The following is a 17,534-nucleotide window of genomic DNA, read 5'->3' as shown; positions in this document are numbered from 1 at the left end:
AAACCGATTAGAGAAATAAAAACAAAATGAAGAGATTCTGGAATAATAATTTTAAATTTATAATTTAATAAGAAGAGAAGCAATGTGATCATTTGCAGTCTTTCCTCAAAATTATTTTTTTACCTTTATATATTTCACTAATTTCTGAATCTGCCAATATTCTGATGGCAAATCGGTGTTAATTTCCTGATGGCGTTCAGGCTGTTCATCCTCTTCTTCACTCTCAGAAGAACTTTCACTTACATCTTCACTTTTCAGTAGAAGTTTACTAAACCAAAAAAGAAGGAAAAGTGGAGCAAGAAAGGGACAATCACAGCTAGGAATAATAATTATAAACCAAAAGCACAATCCATAAGTATATGAATTTGAAATTATTAAGAGACAGAAATTTAATGTAAGCCACAATAAGATGACCTATGAGTAACAGAGTAAAAGAGGTGGGAGGAACTTGGAGGTCTTCTAGTCCAACCACCTGCTCAAGCAGGAAACCCTATATCATTGCAGACACATGGTTGTCCAGTCTCTTCTTAAAAACACCCAGTGTTGGAGTACCCCTCCCCCCCGAGTCCTTTGGGATTGGGCGGCATACAAGTTGAATAAAATAAATAAATACCCACAGGTTTTGGAGACAAGTTGTTCCATTGATGATTGCAGCATTTTTAAAAAGAGTATCTTTTTTTCAGTTTTCCAAGTCAATATACAAGATACAAGATGTATCTTTTTAATGACCCATTTTATTAATATAATTGTGTTTTTAAAACATTTTTTAAAAATATTTTTGCTGCTGGGAAAAACCTCCACTGTTTTAAAGAAATCCTAGGCGCTTGTTCTCATATTTAACAAATCATTTTAATTGCATACAAAAATTCATATAGGAAACTAGCATCTATTTAATCAGAAACCATTTATGCAGTTGAATCACTTCCACCCGAACACCAAGGTATATATCTCATTTTTATTTCCTGTTACCTGCCCAGAGTAATATGTTATATAAATTGAACAATAAATTGAAATAATTTTCCTGAATTACTCAACTGTAACACTTTTAAGAAAGTATAAGATAGATCAATATGATTACCCCGTTCCACATGGTGAGATGAAATCACAGAGGCTGGTTTATCATCACACATGAACAAGCTAAATGTTAAAATATTCCCAGTTTTGATTTTTTGTTTTTAGTATAGTTGTAGATAGAAGAATTTGGGAAATGGATTGACTCCTTTTCCAAAGGTCTCCCCCCACCACCACCCTTTTGAACAATTTTTCAAAGCTAAGCATCTCTGAAGCTAAATGTATGCTTTCTTCTTCATGTGGAACATCAAGAATTAATATATATGCAACTTGCAGTATAAAAAGAGCTTATAAAAGAAAAAGGATGAAGCATCTTTTGTGGTTTCATTTATATCAGGAACCATCTTTTGCAATATAGTAATAATTTAAAAGTGATCAGAAGACATTATATGTGTCCTATGTATCATACGTAATACAAGTTCTCACTATATTATGCTAATAATTATATAAAATTAGCATGTAAATCTGTTTATTAATATCTTTATTAATAGAAATCAATTCCTAATTATAAATAAATTAGCTAACTTCTATAATGAACTGAATTACATCATATTTAAATAATCCACTCAACTAGAGAGTGGAAAAAAAATTAAAATCATTTGTTTGAACCTGCATGATTTTTTCCTGATGGAATACTGTGAAATTGGAGAAACAATGTGACTATGAAAGTTGTTGGAATGGATGTATTTGTTTGCTTTTCAGATTTTGAAACTAACTTGGTCCCAGAACACTGAAGAAGAGAGAAAGAGAGATTACTAAAAATAAAAACGAAACAATGCAAAAACCTCTCCAAACAGGTATTTAAATTTCAGGGCACCCTGTTCAAAACTGAGATCAGTTGCTGTATACTACTTAAGAAATGTGAGCTAAGGAAATGTCTATTAAGAGCCAAGTTACTAGAACAATAAGCCAAGCAATCATCATTTCTCTGTCTGTGATTGGAAAAATGGTAGCAGATGCAAATATAACATAATTCTGCCAGAACCAACAGGTTTATATTTTCAGCTTGGGAGTTCCCTATTTGGTCATGCAGAGAAGTGGGAACATCAGAAAATTTTCCATTTGAAAACTTATTAAGTAAGATTCGTATCGGAGACTCCCGCACATAAAAATAGAAAAACAAAACCCACCTTAAAATAAATCCATCAAATACAATTCAATCATTTCAGTTCGCTCATATGAGATGCTGAAATTATTAGTTGTAATCCTGTTCATGTAGAAAATTGGGATTTTAATTCAAGCAAATGAAAATTATGTATGATTAATACTGTGTACCTTTTAAGAGAAGCAATTGGTGTTCCAATGGTTCTTTTCTTGCTTTCTGGAGTGACATGCTTGATTTCTTTTTCCTCGCCTTTTCTTGCTGGTTTGCCTCTAAAAAGATTTAACATTTGTTCTTTCACAATTAAGGATATAATGAATATATTAAAATGTTTTAATTTCTGAAATAAGTCCATTAAAGGCTAAAACTGATTAATGCCATACCATTTAGATTGAATAATTTGTTAAAGAAGCATAAGGAACTGATGTCATCACAAATTATCAGCAAAATTTGCTGAATCTAGAATTATAAATGGGCCATAATTCAGCTCAGTTAAGTGCAGCAAAGAATAACCCTAATGATTTCAATGGACCAAAGCACAGTTAATTCTCTCTTGGATTGCGGTTCTGGCATTTTGATATTAAAAACAGACTCAGACTTTCTTCTTCTTTAAACTTTTTTTTTAAACTGCAGCTATTGATTTGACTTTTCAAAATTACTTTTAACAGACATTTGTGTGAAGCTGGGCAAGAGCTATGATAAAAATAATGCATTTCAGTTCATAGGGCAATTTACAACTTGTATGGGTAACTTGCAATTCTTGCAGTAAGTAATATATCTCTGATAGGGGTCATAAGCACCTCCTATAATCCTTTCTCTGATCTTTCTTGAATTTAGCTGATGGACCATCACAACTAATGATCACTGATGCTGAATATATTGTCACGGTGAAAATCTAGATTGCACACATAATTAAATGTTGCAATACAGTATTCCTCAATTTACAACCATTCATTTAGTAGTACAGTACAGTAGTTCAAAATTGCAACAGCACTGAAAAAATGGACATGACTGTTTTTCACACAACCATTGCAGCATTGCAGGTCATATGATCAAAATTTGGATGCTTGGCAACTGGTTCATATTTATGGCAGTTGCTTGTCCCAAGGCCATGAGATCATCTTGTGCAACCTCCAGGCAAGCATGTTACTAATTTAACAACTGCAGTGATTCACTTAATTGTGGTGAGAAAAATCATAGAATTGGCCAAAACTCACTTAACAATTGTCTTGCTTAGCAACAGAAATTTTGGGCTCAGTTGAGGTTGTAAATCAACTACTACCTCTACTTTTTAAAGTGCAATATATACAGAAACTTTTTTCCACTAAGCAAGCCAGTGGGATGTTATAGACAAAATTGTTCTAAAACCTCTGAATAGTCCTTTTTTACCAGAAGGCTTGCTATATTAATCCACTTAATTCCTTTTTTCAAAGATATACAAGCTTGAGCTAGAAGAACTGAGGTCTTCAAAACTTCCTAACACTCCCAGACCATAGATCTGCAGACTTTAGAGTTTTTGGAGACCAAGAGATCTTGAGAGGCACCTGCTTTTCTCCTCTACCTATATTCTTTATGACATATCAATCTTCATATAGTCCTAAAATATTCACCCTATTAAAAGTTTTGTTTCAAAAGGACCAATTAACTAATACTTTGCATAAAAGTAACTACAATGAAGATATATTTGCTTAATTACTTTTAACATATACAATTAATATACATATACAATTAAGCCATGCCGAGTCTTCAGAAAGGGGCGGCCTAGAAATCCAATTAATAAATAATAGCAATACATTTGAATTTTACAGTTATTGGGCTTCTAGATTTGGTTACTATTTTTTTCTCTATGATGTATATATTACCAATCATGAAAATGTAGTTAGAATGTCTTAGAGATCCAGATGAAAAAATGCCATGTGTCTAAGTTATCATTACCTGTTTAACCAACTACAAATAATTTATTAAATGTATATGCTGCTCAACTCTCCATGGCTGATTCAGAGGTTCTTTTTGAACTTGTAGCCCAAACCACTTGTTCTTCCTATCTTCTACTTTGATTGGTTCTGGATGGAACCTCAACCAAGCTTGTGAATAGCCAAGTCACCAATTATCAACATTAGTTTTGCTGTTTGTGCAAAATACTGCCTGCCTTATCTGTGTGAAATGGTAACTGGTAAAGAACCTGTTCTGGTGTAATTGTTAGAATTCAGATTCTCAGAAGCAAAGTTAAAATCACTATTGTCTTGTTCAGTTATTCTTTTCAATCTTGCCCTCAGTCCTCATAAACAAACACATATTCTGCCTTGTATTGTCAAAAGAAAATATGATATAAATGAAATAACCAGTCAGACTGGCCAATCACAAAGCATTAAAATTTCAAGGTACAGTATATCATTAAGTTGCTTGTCAAATATGAAAAGTTGGAGCCACAAGCTTACTTCTTGGATCCTAAATGCACCATTCCAAATCATACAGATATAGTTATTTCTATCTACATTTGTAAATTCTATGCCTGTTTATGAGGCATGTACTTAAATTGAAGGAATATGGTTTGAATACAATTTTTTTTATAATTGCTGAGAAATAAGGAAAAATAACACTTTGGAAAGCACAATTTATTTAAATAAAGCCTTTAAATTATAGCAAATTTAAATTTGTTCAATTTCATTTTTTTAAATGACAACAATATTACATTGCAAAAATGCAGGTTAATTAATTATATTTGTCAGAAAATCTAAAAGAATTACATACTCTCGAGTGCCTGTTGTAGCCTTCCACTTAAGAGATGGTTCTAATTTCTTGCTGTCAGGAGTTTTACTTTTTACAGGAGGACTCTTAGGCTTTTCAATTGCATTCTTTTCTGCATAGTCGTAAAATTTGGGGGCTTGGCCATATTCATCTCCCTCAACTGGTTCCATATGTTGAGAATGCTTTTCATACTTTGGTTCATCAAAAAATGTATATTTCTAATAAGAGACGAAAATGTTTAGGAAAAAGTCATATTTCCAAATGAGTAAAACATGCTTAGTAAATCAGAGGATAGCTAGTTTGATTTTCACAATTCCGGATTTAAAAAAAAGATAGCCATAAGGAAACCAAATCAAAATTTTAAAAAACACAATTATTAAAATCCTATTTAATGATCTGAAAATATATTAAATAACTTTTGCTGAATGAACTGCCTAGCAGACATTTATGTAGATAGCCATTTTGTTACTAAACTCTTAAGCCTCTCTTCAAAAGAAGTATGGTAGGAAAAATCTGTAATAGAAACAAATGTGAGCCTTTTATTGAAAATAAAAACTGCACTAAATATTGTTAAGGGTTTTACTATAATATGCAACATTCAATATTGCACTATTGCAATACTGAATGTGTTATTTACCTACCGCCCCGCCCCGCCCCAAAAATCTCAATTTCCTTATCTATGCAACAAGTAGAAGTTGGTATTTTCCATAGGGTACTTAAGGCTAGCAAAGCAGCTGTTTTGAGTCTTATAAAAACTGAGATTGCAAATGTTGATTTTTTTTTTGAAATACTAATAATGAACTAAATTATATACAACTACTTTAAATATGTTATTCTTTTACATTTTTACATTTTGATATCAATATTTGATATCTATCTATCTATCTATATCTATATCTATCTGTCTATTGATATCTATCTATCTATGATATCAATATTAAATATAATAATACATGGTGTTTTTAAATTAAACATCTAATAATAATAAGGCAAACACATTCAATTAAATTAGTAACTTTTGTACAAAAGCGAGACAAACTTAATGGCTGTCTGTCTCTATCTCTCTCCTTCCTTCCTTCCTTCCTTCCTGCCTTCCTTCCTTCCTTCCCTCCCCCCATCCCCAAGGTGAAAAACATACTTATAAAAACATAAAGCTGGAAAGAATTCCTGAGGTTGTCTCAGCAAATTCTGAATTTGGTGCCCAGCATACAAGTCAGACTCTTCTTCCTCCCTCATTTGCTATCATGAAATCAAAGACAGCGACCCCAGATTCCTCAGTTATTCAAAAAAAATATTTGTAAAAATCAGATTTGGGATAGTAAATCCTTGTTCCTTCTTCCATCTTCTAACAAATGAAGTTGTCAGCAAGAAAGGACAGAAATGTGACTTTTGGCAGTTAGATTTCTAGAAGATGTCAGGAAAGTTTAAATCTCCCATTGTCGCAATTATGAGCCCCTTTAAAAGTTTAGTCATTTGATACAACACACCTCATCCCTACTTTCTGCTTGTTCAGGAGGTCTATATCAAATCCTTACTACAGTATTTTGTTTTTCTTATTGTTATCCAAACACTCCTGACAAGATTTCCATGCTCTATGAAATACCCCTTCCCTTTTAGTTGGAGTCAGTTCTCTTTGAATAAACTGTAGCCTTCCAATCAGTGTGCAGGTTTATTTTAGATTTTTATTTATTGATGTCATTATTTCTCTATGGATTATGAGAGTTAGCATTTTATTCTCTTACTTTAAAATCTAACCATTTTTAGTTTACTTGCAATGAATGTTCCTATGAAAATGCAACATCTAAAAATATGAAGAAAATCATTTGCCATAAACACCATTATAACTGCTATCTTTTATTTAAAATATTATTCTGATTTGCCAGCAATATTTAAATCCTAGAGCTGCAACAGCCATACGTGCTATGTCAGTTTAAAGTACCCCAGTGCTGAAATCAAAGAAAACTGAAAAATAATGAATATTTTTTTAATTCAAATAATAAGAAACAAAGTTAGAAAGAGGAATGGTTCTGATTATTTAAAGCATTGTCAAAGACAGTTGACCTTTTTTTTGTTAAAATATGATATTTTCCTGCTTTAAAATTATACTACTGCTTAAAGGAAAAACATGTGTAGAAAGATGAGCAGAGACTTTTTGCCAACTGCTGCAGTCCTAAGTTTGGAAATAAGTTCCATTAAAATCAAAACAGCTTCCAAATAAGTGTGTTAAGGATCTAGGAAATAAATTTACTGACAAAATTCCAGACTTAAGAGATAAATTCCTGAGCCAGCCATAGATATTTCTTATGGTTCATGCACAAATGAAAAAAAAAAATTATAGATAAAATATTTAAAAACGGATTCCTAATAACTTCATTCAAAATACTCTGTTACATTTGGCTTTTATCAATGAAACAAGGATTGTATTTACCAATGATTTTCATCATCAAAATAATTCCAATTTTATATAAAGCTTTTCATAATCTCTTGTATTATCTATTGTTACTTCTAAGTAACTTAGTTCAGCATTAGATCATCTAAATAAATGTTGAAATACCATTTTTGACCACTGTGCTCAAGTTTAGGAAAGCATAAATAAGGCAGTCTATAACAATGACTTGGACCATTAAAGGTATACTTCTTTAGCAAGTATACTTCTTTAGCAGAATTTAAATATCAGCCAGATCTAACAATTTTGGGCAATATACCTGATATAATTAAAATTTATCTTCATATATACAGTAAATCACCAAAAGAACTTAGTTAAAGAATCTATTGGTGGATATATTGCATTGAGCCATAGTTGTTTAACAATGATTAATAATTTTTTGGAAGATTCTGAAAAAGATTAAGAGCCGGAGGGGTGCCAGTGGTTAGAGTGCAGCACTGCAGACTACTTCAGCTAACTGCTAGCTTTACTTCAGCAGTTCAGATCTCACTGCCAGCTCAAGGTTGACTCAGCCCTCCATCCTTCCCAGGTGGGTAAAATGAGGACCCCAGATTGTTAGGGGCAATATGCTTAAAAAGGGCTGTAAATAAAAGCACTATGAAATGGTATATAAGTCTATTGGAACTGCAATAGAGGGAAGTGTTTTATTTTTATTTATTTTAGGCCCAGTACTCTTCAACACCTTCATCAATGATTTGGATAAGGGAAGGGGTGGAGAATTCATTAAATTTGCAGATGATATTAAGCTGTCAGGAATAGCCAACACACGAGAAGATAGGTTTAAGATTCAGAAGAATCTTGATAAACGTAAGCATTGGGCATTATCTAACAAAATAAAATTCAACAGTGAAAAAAGTAAGGTTCTACATTTAGGCAAGAAAAACCAAACACGCAGGTACAGTAGATATGGTGTACATGTATAGTAGTAATTGTGAGAGAGATCTTGGAGTCCTAGTGGACAATCACTTATATATGAGCCAACATTGTGCTACAGCTGCCAAAAAGGCCAAGACAGCTCTAGACTGTATTAGCAGGGGGATAGAATGAAGATCACATGAAGTGTGTTAATACCACTTTATAATGCTTTGATAAGGCCACACTTGGAATACTGCATCTTTTAACTCTGTACGGGCACCTTGCTCTTGGGTGGGGTCCTCTGCAACCTTGGCACTGGATGGCTGTTCGGATGTCTTGGCTGCCGGTGGATGAGATTTGTAGGCAGGCCAAATCTGTCTGCTCCAGATCTGGAATCTCTGGATCCAATGGAGCCAATGCCCCTGTTGTCTCGATTTTGAGGATATTTGTTGCAGTAGAGGCTTTCTTGACTTTGCTTGTTGCCTGTTTGGAGACTTCCACAGCTTGGGCTTGTTTTAGGACATCCTGTAGAGTGGAGTCCTCATCGGTGATCAGCTTTTCCCGTACTGATTCATTTCTCATACCCAAGATTAGGCGGTCAACTAATCTGTCTTCTAGGTGTTTATATTTGCAGTTAGTGAGGAGCATTCTCAGGCACGTGGCGAATTGGTTTATTGATTCGCCTTCAACCTGTTTTGAGCACTCAAATTTGTGGCGGTATACTCTCGGTGGTTTTGTAGGTTTGAAGTGGTTTGCCAGCTTTTCAGTGATCGTGGCCCATGGTGCCGTCCGCACCAGTACTGGATCCGTCAGAGTTTTTGCTAGCTCGTACATGAGTTTGCCACAACGGTTGAGGAAGTTTGCTCTCTTGACTTTGTCACTAGCATCTTCGCAGCTGGACGCCTCCAAGAATTTTTTGAATTTCTCCATATAGGTGTCCCAGGATTCTTGCTCTGGGTCAAAGAAATCTGGCACTTGAGCTACTAATTTGGGTTCCATGACTTCGTCTTGGGTTCTTTACTTCCTCGTCACCACTTTTAAGTTGTGAGAAAACACACACGGGTCTGGCATGATTTGTTTATTAGGAATCCGCAGCTTGCAACAAAGTAAACATCTTGTTGTAACATGTAACAACCACGCGGCTCGGGTTTCCCTTTTTTAAAGGCTCGGGTCTAGGAGGCGCAGCTTTGATAGCCGTTTGTACTTTCCCGTGCGCGGCTTCACCAATCACTTTAAACTATGTACCAGAGGTAATTTGAATAATGATTGACACAACTATATACATGGATAGAGAACAGAATCCAGTTTTGATCACCACAATATAAAAAAAGATGTTGTGACACTAAAAAGAATGCAGAGAAGAGCAACAAAGATGATTAGGGCCCTGGAAACTAAAACATATAAAGAATGATTGCTGGAATTGGGTATATCTAGTTTAATGAAAGACATGATAGCAGTGTTCTGGTTTCTCAGGGGCTGCCAAAAAGAAGAGGCAGTCAAGCTATTCTCCAAAGCAGTAATCACCAATCAGTGGTCCATGAGAAAATGTTGGTGCTTCCAAGAAAAATTATTTGCATTTTTTATATTGCACTAAATATATTTATCTTTAAAAAAAAATCGTATTAGCGATCCAAGGGATTTAAAATTATGAATTTAGTGGTCTCTGAGGTCTGAAAGGTTGGCGACCGCACTCCAAAGCACCTGAGAGTAGGGCAAGAAACAATGGATAGAAACTAATCAAGGAGACAGGCAATTTCCTGACTGTTAGAACAATTAACCAGTCGAACAATTTGTCTCCAGAAGTTGTGAATTCTCCAATACTGAAAGTTTTAAAGAAGAGATGGGACAACCATTTGTCTGAAATGGTATAGCAGGGGACTAGAATATCTCCAAGGTCCTTTCCAACTCTGTCATTCTAATCTATTCTATTCTATTCTATTCTATTCCATTCCATTCTGCTCTATTCTACTCTATTTACTCTACTCTATTCTATTCTCTGTACAGATATTTTCTCTGTGACTTTGTATGTATGAAATTATCCAATGGGTGATTGTACAGTATGTGTTCACGTATAAACATATATTGCATAAATGGACCAAACCAAAATAAGATACAAAATCACATTAAAATAATTTAGATACACAAGCTTTCAAGCAGTTCGCAGTATGGCTGAGAACTAGAAGTATAATAACAAGAAATGCATACCTGTTTAACCATATTTTCTACAAATTTTGCTGATCGTTCTCTTAAAAATGTGACAAGATCTTTATATATGTCACTCTTCCTGTCATAATCAATTTCATCTCTTTCACTGCTCCTTCCCTATAAGAAAATGAAGTTTTATATAATTTTCAAATGTTCCACACATTTCTCAGAAACATAGACCTCATAGAGCTATATTCATTTCTAGGTAAGTCACACTGAATTTACTAAAACTTGCAACCTTTACGTCTAGCATGATTTAAATTGGTTAAATCCACTCCATTTTGAAACGTATCTTAAAATTTAAAGTGAGTGAAGCTATTACATTGATTTCAATCTTATTTATTTTCTTCTGTTGCAATACTATCATATAATTATAATCCTTATATCTCTCAGCAGCATTATAGCTCATTATATTTTAAAAATGAGTTATTTATCTATATGCATAATGGTGAGCCAGTTCACATCACAAGTGCTACAATAAGAGAAAACAATTTACAGTATATTCTAATTAATAATTAGAATAAAAGTAGCATAAATCACTATAGAAAGAAACAGCATAAACAGAATGTAGGTATAGTAGTACCATTACAGAATTATTTGGTGCAAAAATTGAAAACTAAGTATTTGAATGTCTTTTTTTTAAACAAAGTATTTTCTTTTTTTGGTTATTGACTTCCAAGCAGTCCAATAGTTTTAACCAGTAAGCAAACCAACATTTATTTAATTCACAGACCCAATCTCTGAAATAAATGCCATGAAGCTTTGCTTTAATTACTTACTCCATTTAAAAATACTCCTGCAGTGCTACAAGTAAGAAACATAGCATCTGTGTCACGTGGTTTAACTGACAAATAACAAATTTCCCCATGTACTTGTCTCCAAGGTGGGGCACGACATCCATTGAAGAATTCATAGTCTGAAAAAACAAGAGCAATGTTTTAGTCTACTTTAATTTACCTAATAGAGGGGGAAAGGTAGTAAATAAACTTCCACTGTGATGTTAGTGCAAATGAAACATTTCATATTCAGTCAGTACAGATTAGTAAAAAAGAGCCGATTTGATGTAATGGTTAAGGCAGAACAATAGAAACTATAAAACCATGAATTCCAGTTCCACCTTAGGCAAAAAGCCAACTTGATGACTTTGGCCAATCACTCTTAGTCAATCCTAGGAAGGAAGCAATGGCAAACCACTTCTTAAATCTTGCAAAAAGAACTGCAGTGAGTTCTTTGGCAACACAGTTGCCAAAAGTTAACACTTTTCTAAGACACACATTAAAAAGTGGTAAAAGGGTCATCAACAATTTGAGACCCTGCATATTAACAATATCAAGTAATATAGGTAATATACTAGGCCTGAGCATGAAACATCTACAGATAACTCTCACCACAATTGGGACCACTAACTCCATTGTTGAGCAAAATCATCACTAAGGGAAAAATCCAATGAATGTAATTGCACTTTCCTTTTCCCCACTACCCCTAATCTTTGGAATGGCCCTGGGATAATTAACAGGAAGGGAATAAACCATTTGGATTCATTTGAGAAGACGAGATTCCTATATTGAGAGAGTCCTATATTGAGAGTCTTTTGTACTCTTTTCAATATGCTAAGTATCCCCTGGCAGAACTCTATCCCTAAGAGACAGTTGTGGCTTGTGGGTCAGAGAGATTATGACCATGATAATTCCATCTCCCCTTATTATATTTCTATTTTTAAAGCCCTAAGAGAAGGAGGAGGAAGTGAAATCTTTTTTTTAATAATTTTTTTTCTTGGGCTAGTGACGTAAATAAGTTTCCCAGATTATTTCTTTTAAGAAGTTGTTCAAATTTCTCTTTGATATGAACCTCTTGCTGAGCTATTATGTCTAAATTATTTTTAGTTAATTTATTAAGAAATTTATATCTCTTTTTTGGTGTGTTTAGTCCATTTATATTCGTAGAGTATAGTTCAATCCCTAGATTTTTTTCCTGCGCAACTTTATTTGTATTTGGGTCTTGTTGCTCTCGTACTTCATATTTCTTTAGGTTCTTCTGTATGGCCATTCTTTTCATCTAGTTTCCTTATCTTATCCACTATCTCCTCCTGTCATTTCCATTCCTGGCCTTCAATTCTTTCTGTCTGTCTATGTAAATCTCTCGACTCTTTGGGGGTTTTATCTTCTAGTGTCTGTTCCTTATTAAAGTTTTGTTCATAAAACTCATCCGCTTTGTCTAAAGTATCTAATTTTATTTATTTTTTCTTGCCATGACACCAGAATTCCTTCTGGGACTAGCCATCTAAAATTTATATTATGTCTACTTAATTTAGTTGGCAAGAATGAGTAAGGTTTGCGGAAATCCCTGACTCTCTTTGGAACTTGTTTGAGAATCACTAATTTTCTTCCCTTATATTCAATGGAGTCTTCACGTGCTCTGTGCAGGATTTCGTCCCTTACCGATTTTTTAACTAGTTTAATATGGACTTCTTTGAGAAGATTATAGCGTCTGGCATAATTAGTATTGATTCTATAGACCTCATCTAACTCATTAAGCATAACTTCCTTTTCAGTTCCCAGTGCTTTAGAAAGGATATCAGCCTTAGTATCAGGGAGATCTTCACTCTTTTCCTCTCTCAAGTTCTGGAAACGGAGATAGTGGTTAGATTTCTCCGTTTCTAGCTGAATCACTATATTTTCTAAGTCTTTATTTGCCTAAATTAATTTTTAATTCATAACATCCATACCTCTTTGATCTTGTTCTATTCTATCCTCTAGCTCCTGGATTTTTTGCTCATGCTTTACAATTTGTTATTGAAAGATTTCATGTTTATTGTCCATATTTTGAATTCTCTCTTTCAACTCACTTGTATCATTCCTAACCTCCCCAATTTCTCTTTTAATATCATCATGATTTTTAATCATCATATCTTGCATTTGAAGTAACATTGCCTGGAGGTCCTTAAAAGAGTTAGACCTTTTCCTGGGTAGCATGTCCTCAAGGGATCTCTCGGTAGATGGGCTAGGAATTGCAGAGGTAGACTGATTAATCGGTCTCCTCCTGGAACCAAGTCTAGATAAATTTGAGAGGCTCGTCATTTTTATATTTTCCCACCAGGAGTCCCATTTAACCAAACCTTTTCTATTCCCTTCCACTCTTTGAAAGGCTGTGCTAGGTTCGATCATATACAAAGAAGGAAAAAAATATTCTTTGTATTATGTAAATTTGTAAGTTATGTAAATTTGCAATAAACATTCTATATATACTTCTATAATTTGTATATATTACAAATAAATTCAAAGTAATTTGGAGTAAATGTAACCCAATATCAATTTATATTATGAAGCAATCTATATAAAGAATCGGGAAGGTAAAGTATAAATTTTAGTCATATATGAAATTATAGATAAATTAGAGCAAGCAGAGTCAAGTAGGTTATCTGTTCAAGTCAATTAATTAATTAGTTACTTAATTATCAAACAATCAAATAGTCAATTGTCTAAAATATTGTCAATAAAATCAAGTATACTTAATAGTCTACCGGTAATGATTTAAAATAAACTAAATATAATATACAGAATAGTATAGAACTAAATAGAACTAAATAGAATGAAACTTAACTAAATAGAGTATATATACATACAATACACTTAATTAGTATTCAGGTATGCTTAATTAATTATATAATTAGTAGTCAGGTAGTCGAATCAACCAGGAAAACAAAGGCAATCAAAGTTTATCTAATCACTAATAAAACTTATTGGGATTTATTTATATTACTCAGAGTTTATCATTGGGATGTTGTAATCAGTTCACTTATAATCAATTACAATTCATTAGTTTCTTTATATAAGCAAAGTTTATAGACCAGTCTAGTAGATGGTAAACTGTTCCAAAAGAAAGGTAGAGAAAAAATTCCAGAAAGATCTAAGTTTTTCAGCCAAGTTCTCACAGGAGCTTCCGTCTATACCTTAGATTTTCTACGGTAAGTGTCAGCAGCCACGTAAAGCATCCAATCAAGCTAAAGTACATTCAAACATTCAAAGTTCAAGAATAAATAGCAGTTCTAATTGCTGTCCATCGTTTTAGCTTATATATGTCATTTAAGTTGTTTTTGAGAAGATTTTTAACCTTTAGAAAATCGTCTGATCTTCTTTCTTGTTGTTATTAAGATACGCTGTATTTTTTATGATGTTCTGGTATGGCTCGCCGCTTGCAGAGGAGAAAAGATGGCGATTTCTCCCTCCTCCCTTATTGCTCCCTTGTCAGGAGTAAGAACGCCAGAAGAGGGGACGCAGTGTCTTATTTGGATTTCCTTTTTTCCCTTTGGGGAAAGGCCTGATCTTCTTAATATTAAGGCAAGTCGCTAGCAAGTTTGTTTTGTTAGGTTTTAAGTTTTGTCAATCACGAATGAGCTCGCCACTGTCTGAGGGGGAAAGATGACAGCTTCCTCCCTCCTCCCGTAGATCTCTTTTAGCAAATAAGTATGCCACAAGGGCTCTATCTCCAAGGGACTCACCACCAATTTCTTAAACCAAAGGCAATAAAAATCCTGGTGAATTTTCAGTCAGATCTTGCCAACACAGCCGCCCTGCGAGTTGTCTGCTCAGATATCCTCCAGCTGGGGGCACATCAGGCCGCCATTACACTAGTTTCCTAGACACTTGATCTTCTTCTGGGAATTCCTGGTCCGCTGATCGGACTGCCGCCCCCAAAACTGGCTAGCAGGATCCCCCTTTCTTCGGATTCCTTGCCATGGAGTCTGCGACATCGTAGAGATCGATCAAGCATCTAAAAAGTAGTGGTGTTCCATGGAGCTCTGCTCCACACTGTCCACTCCGCCCCCAGGAAGTGAAATCTTAAGGAAAAGACAATATCTGTGGACATATGTAAAATCCTGATCATTCTCTGAAGGGTTGAGGGCTTTGTTTTTTAACTATACTTATTATTATATATTCTAATATCCGTAATGGCACTACAAAACCTTAATATCTTTTATAGTACTGTTTTAGTTTTGAGAGCCTCTTTCAATTCTAATTTAAACTTATTATATTTGATACTATATTTTTAGGGAAGGGTATTAATATTTTTAACTAGTGGGAGTATTTTAAATTAATTTTAGGAGGAATTTATGTTTAGGGTTGGATGATTGGGAATGATTGATTAAGATATGATGAATGAACTGTTCTATTTCTATCAATGTTTTTTAATTAATTATTAATTTTTTAATATTTTAGCTAATTTATTAGGGGGGGTTAATTGATGGATAATTGAGATAGGTGGGGCGATATGTATGGAATGAATTATTGGGGGGTGGGATAGTATGTATGAGATGAATGGGAATAGTATGAATGATAATTTTGGCCTACCTGGCGATGGAGAGGCAGGAGGGAAGGGGGAGCCTATTCTATTGCTGCTGGGGAAGGCAGATGTGGCGGGAACCACAGGGCTAGCTGTTATAGGGGAAGAAGATATCGCTGTTTAAAAGCGATCCCTTGTCCCAATCCCGTGAGCTCAACTCGGGGTACTGGTGACGAGTGTAATCCGAGCCCTGGGCTCAGGCTGCTGCTACTCAATGCCAGGTCGGTGGTAAATAAAGCTCTCCTCATCCGGGATTTGATCCTGGAGGAGGAGACTGACCTGGCATGTGTGACTGAAACCTGGCTGGGCCCGGAGGGAGGAGTTCCTCTCTCTGAAATATGCCCAGCTGGGTTTCAGGTATGGCATCAGCCTCAACCCCAGGGAAGGGGGGAGGAATGGCTATTTTGCCTACGTAGACTCGTTGCTTCAGAGATTGCGGGTTGTGAGTCCTTCCTGATGAGGTTGGACTTAGGGGTTCAGGTGAGCTTGTTGCTCACATAACTGCCTCCCAGCTGCGTGTCAACAGCCCTGCCTGTGCTGCTCGAGGAGGTGGCTGGGCTGGCAGTGGAGTTCCCCGGACTCATTGTCCTGGGGGACTTCAATTTGCCGCCGCTCAGCAGATCCTCTGGGCTAGTACAGGAGTTCATGGTCACCATGACAGCCATGGACTTGACTCAAGTAGTGGCACTCAAGGCAGCAAGATGCACGTATCATGTTGCCTTGATTGCATCACTGGAATCTCGCTCAGCCGCTCTGTTTAGGGTGACTCGCTCTCTTCTTAATCAGGGGTGAGCTGGGGAACCCTCGCAGATCAGTGCCGAGGATTTTAACTCATTTTTTGCTGACAAAAATCGCTCGGATCCAGGCGGATCTCGACTCCGATTGGATAACAGAATCGACTGACAACAAGTCAGTTGAGGTGACTGGGGCCTGTCCTTGTTCATCTGTCTGGGAGGAGTTTGATCTGGTGACACCTGATGAAGTGGACAAGGCCATTAGAGCTGTGAGTTCCGCCACCTGTTTACTGGATCCGTGTCCCTCCTGGTTGGTTTCAGCCAGCAGGGAGGTGACACGGAGCTGGGTCCAGAAGATTGTCAATGCTTCTTTGGGGAGGGGGTCCTTTCCGGCTCCCTACAAGGAGGCATTTGTGCACCCCCTCCTCAAGAAGCCTTCCCTGGACCCAGCTACTCTTAACAGCTATCGCCCAGTCTCCAACCTTCCCTTTATGGGGAAAGTTGTTGAGAAGGTGATGGCGCTCCAGCGGCCCTTGGAAGAAGCCAATTATCTAGGCCCTCAACAGTCAGGATTCAAGCCCAGCTATAGCACGGAAACTGCTTTGGGCGCGCAGATGGATTATCTCTGGCGGGCCTGGGACAGGGTTTATCTTCTGTCCTAGTGCTTCTTTACCTCTCAGCAGTTTTCGATACCATCGACCATGGTATCTTTCTGCGCCAGCTGGAGGGGTTGGGAGTGGGAGGCACAATTTTAGTGGTTTTCCTCTTACCTCTCCAGTCGGTTGCAGTCAGTGTTAGTGGGGGGGGGGGGGGTGTTAGAGGTCGACCTCTAGGTCTCTCCTTTGTGGGGTGCCTCAGGGGTCAGTCCTCTCCCCCTGCTATTCAATATCTACATGAAACTGCTGGGAGAGATCATCCAAGGGCATGGGGTGAGTTATCATCAGTACGCTGATGATACCCAGCTGTACATCTCTACCCCATGTCCAGTCAGCGAAGCAGTGGAAGTGATGTGCTGGTGCCTGGAGGCTGTTGG

At 35.9% G+C, this 17,534-nt stretch overlaps 1 protein-coding gene across 2 annotated transcripts in view; it reads right to left on the bottom strand.

The window, feature by feature from the left end:
- The window catches only part of ODAD2 (outer dynein arm docking complex subunit 2), a 106,141-nt gene that overhangs the window by 76,678 nt on the left and 11,929 nt on the right, over positions 1 to 17,534 (bottom strand). For both annotated transcript variants that reach the window (XM_070729143.1, XM_070729144.1), the window contains exons 6-10: positions 11,207 to 11,343; positions 10,428 to 10,544; positions 4,925 to 5,139; positions 2,347 to 2,445; positions 124 to 268 (exon numbers count right to left, since the gene is read on the bottom strand). In XM_070729143.1, the coding sequence (XP_070585244.1) occupies positions 124 to 268; positions 2,347 to 2,445; positions 4,925 to 5,139; positions 10,428 to 10,544; positions 11,207 to 11,343 (713 nt within the window). The remainder of the gene's footprint in view (positions 1 to 123; positions 269 to 2,346; positions 2,446 to 4,924; positions 5,140 to 10,427; positions 10,545 to 11,206; positions 11,344 to 17,534) is intronic.

This window comes from Erythrolamprus reginae, chromosome Z (assembly GCF_031021105.1).
Source record: "Erythrolamprus reginae isolate rEryReg1 chromosome Z, rEryReg1.hap1, whole genome shotgun sequence".
Lineage (NCBI taxonomy): Eukaryota > Metazoa > Chordata > Lepidosauria > Squamata > Dipsadidae > Erythrolamprus > Erythrolamprus reginae.
The sequence above is the reverse complement of the archived record's forward strand: the minus strand, read 5'-3'. Positions and strand labels throughout refer to the sequence as shown.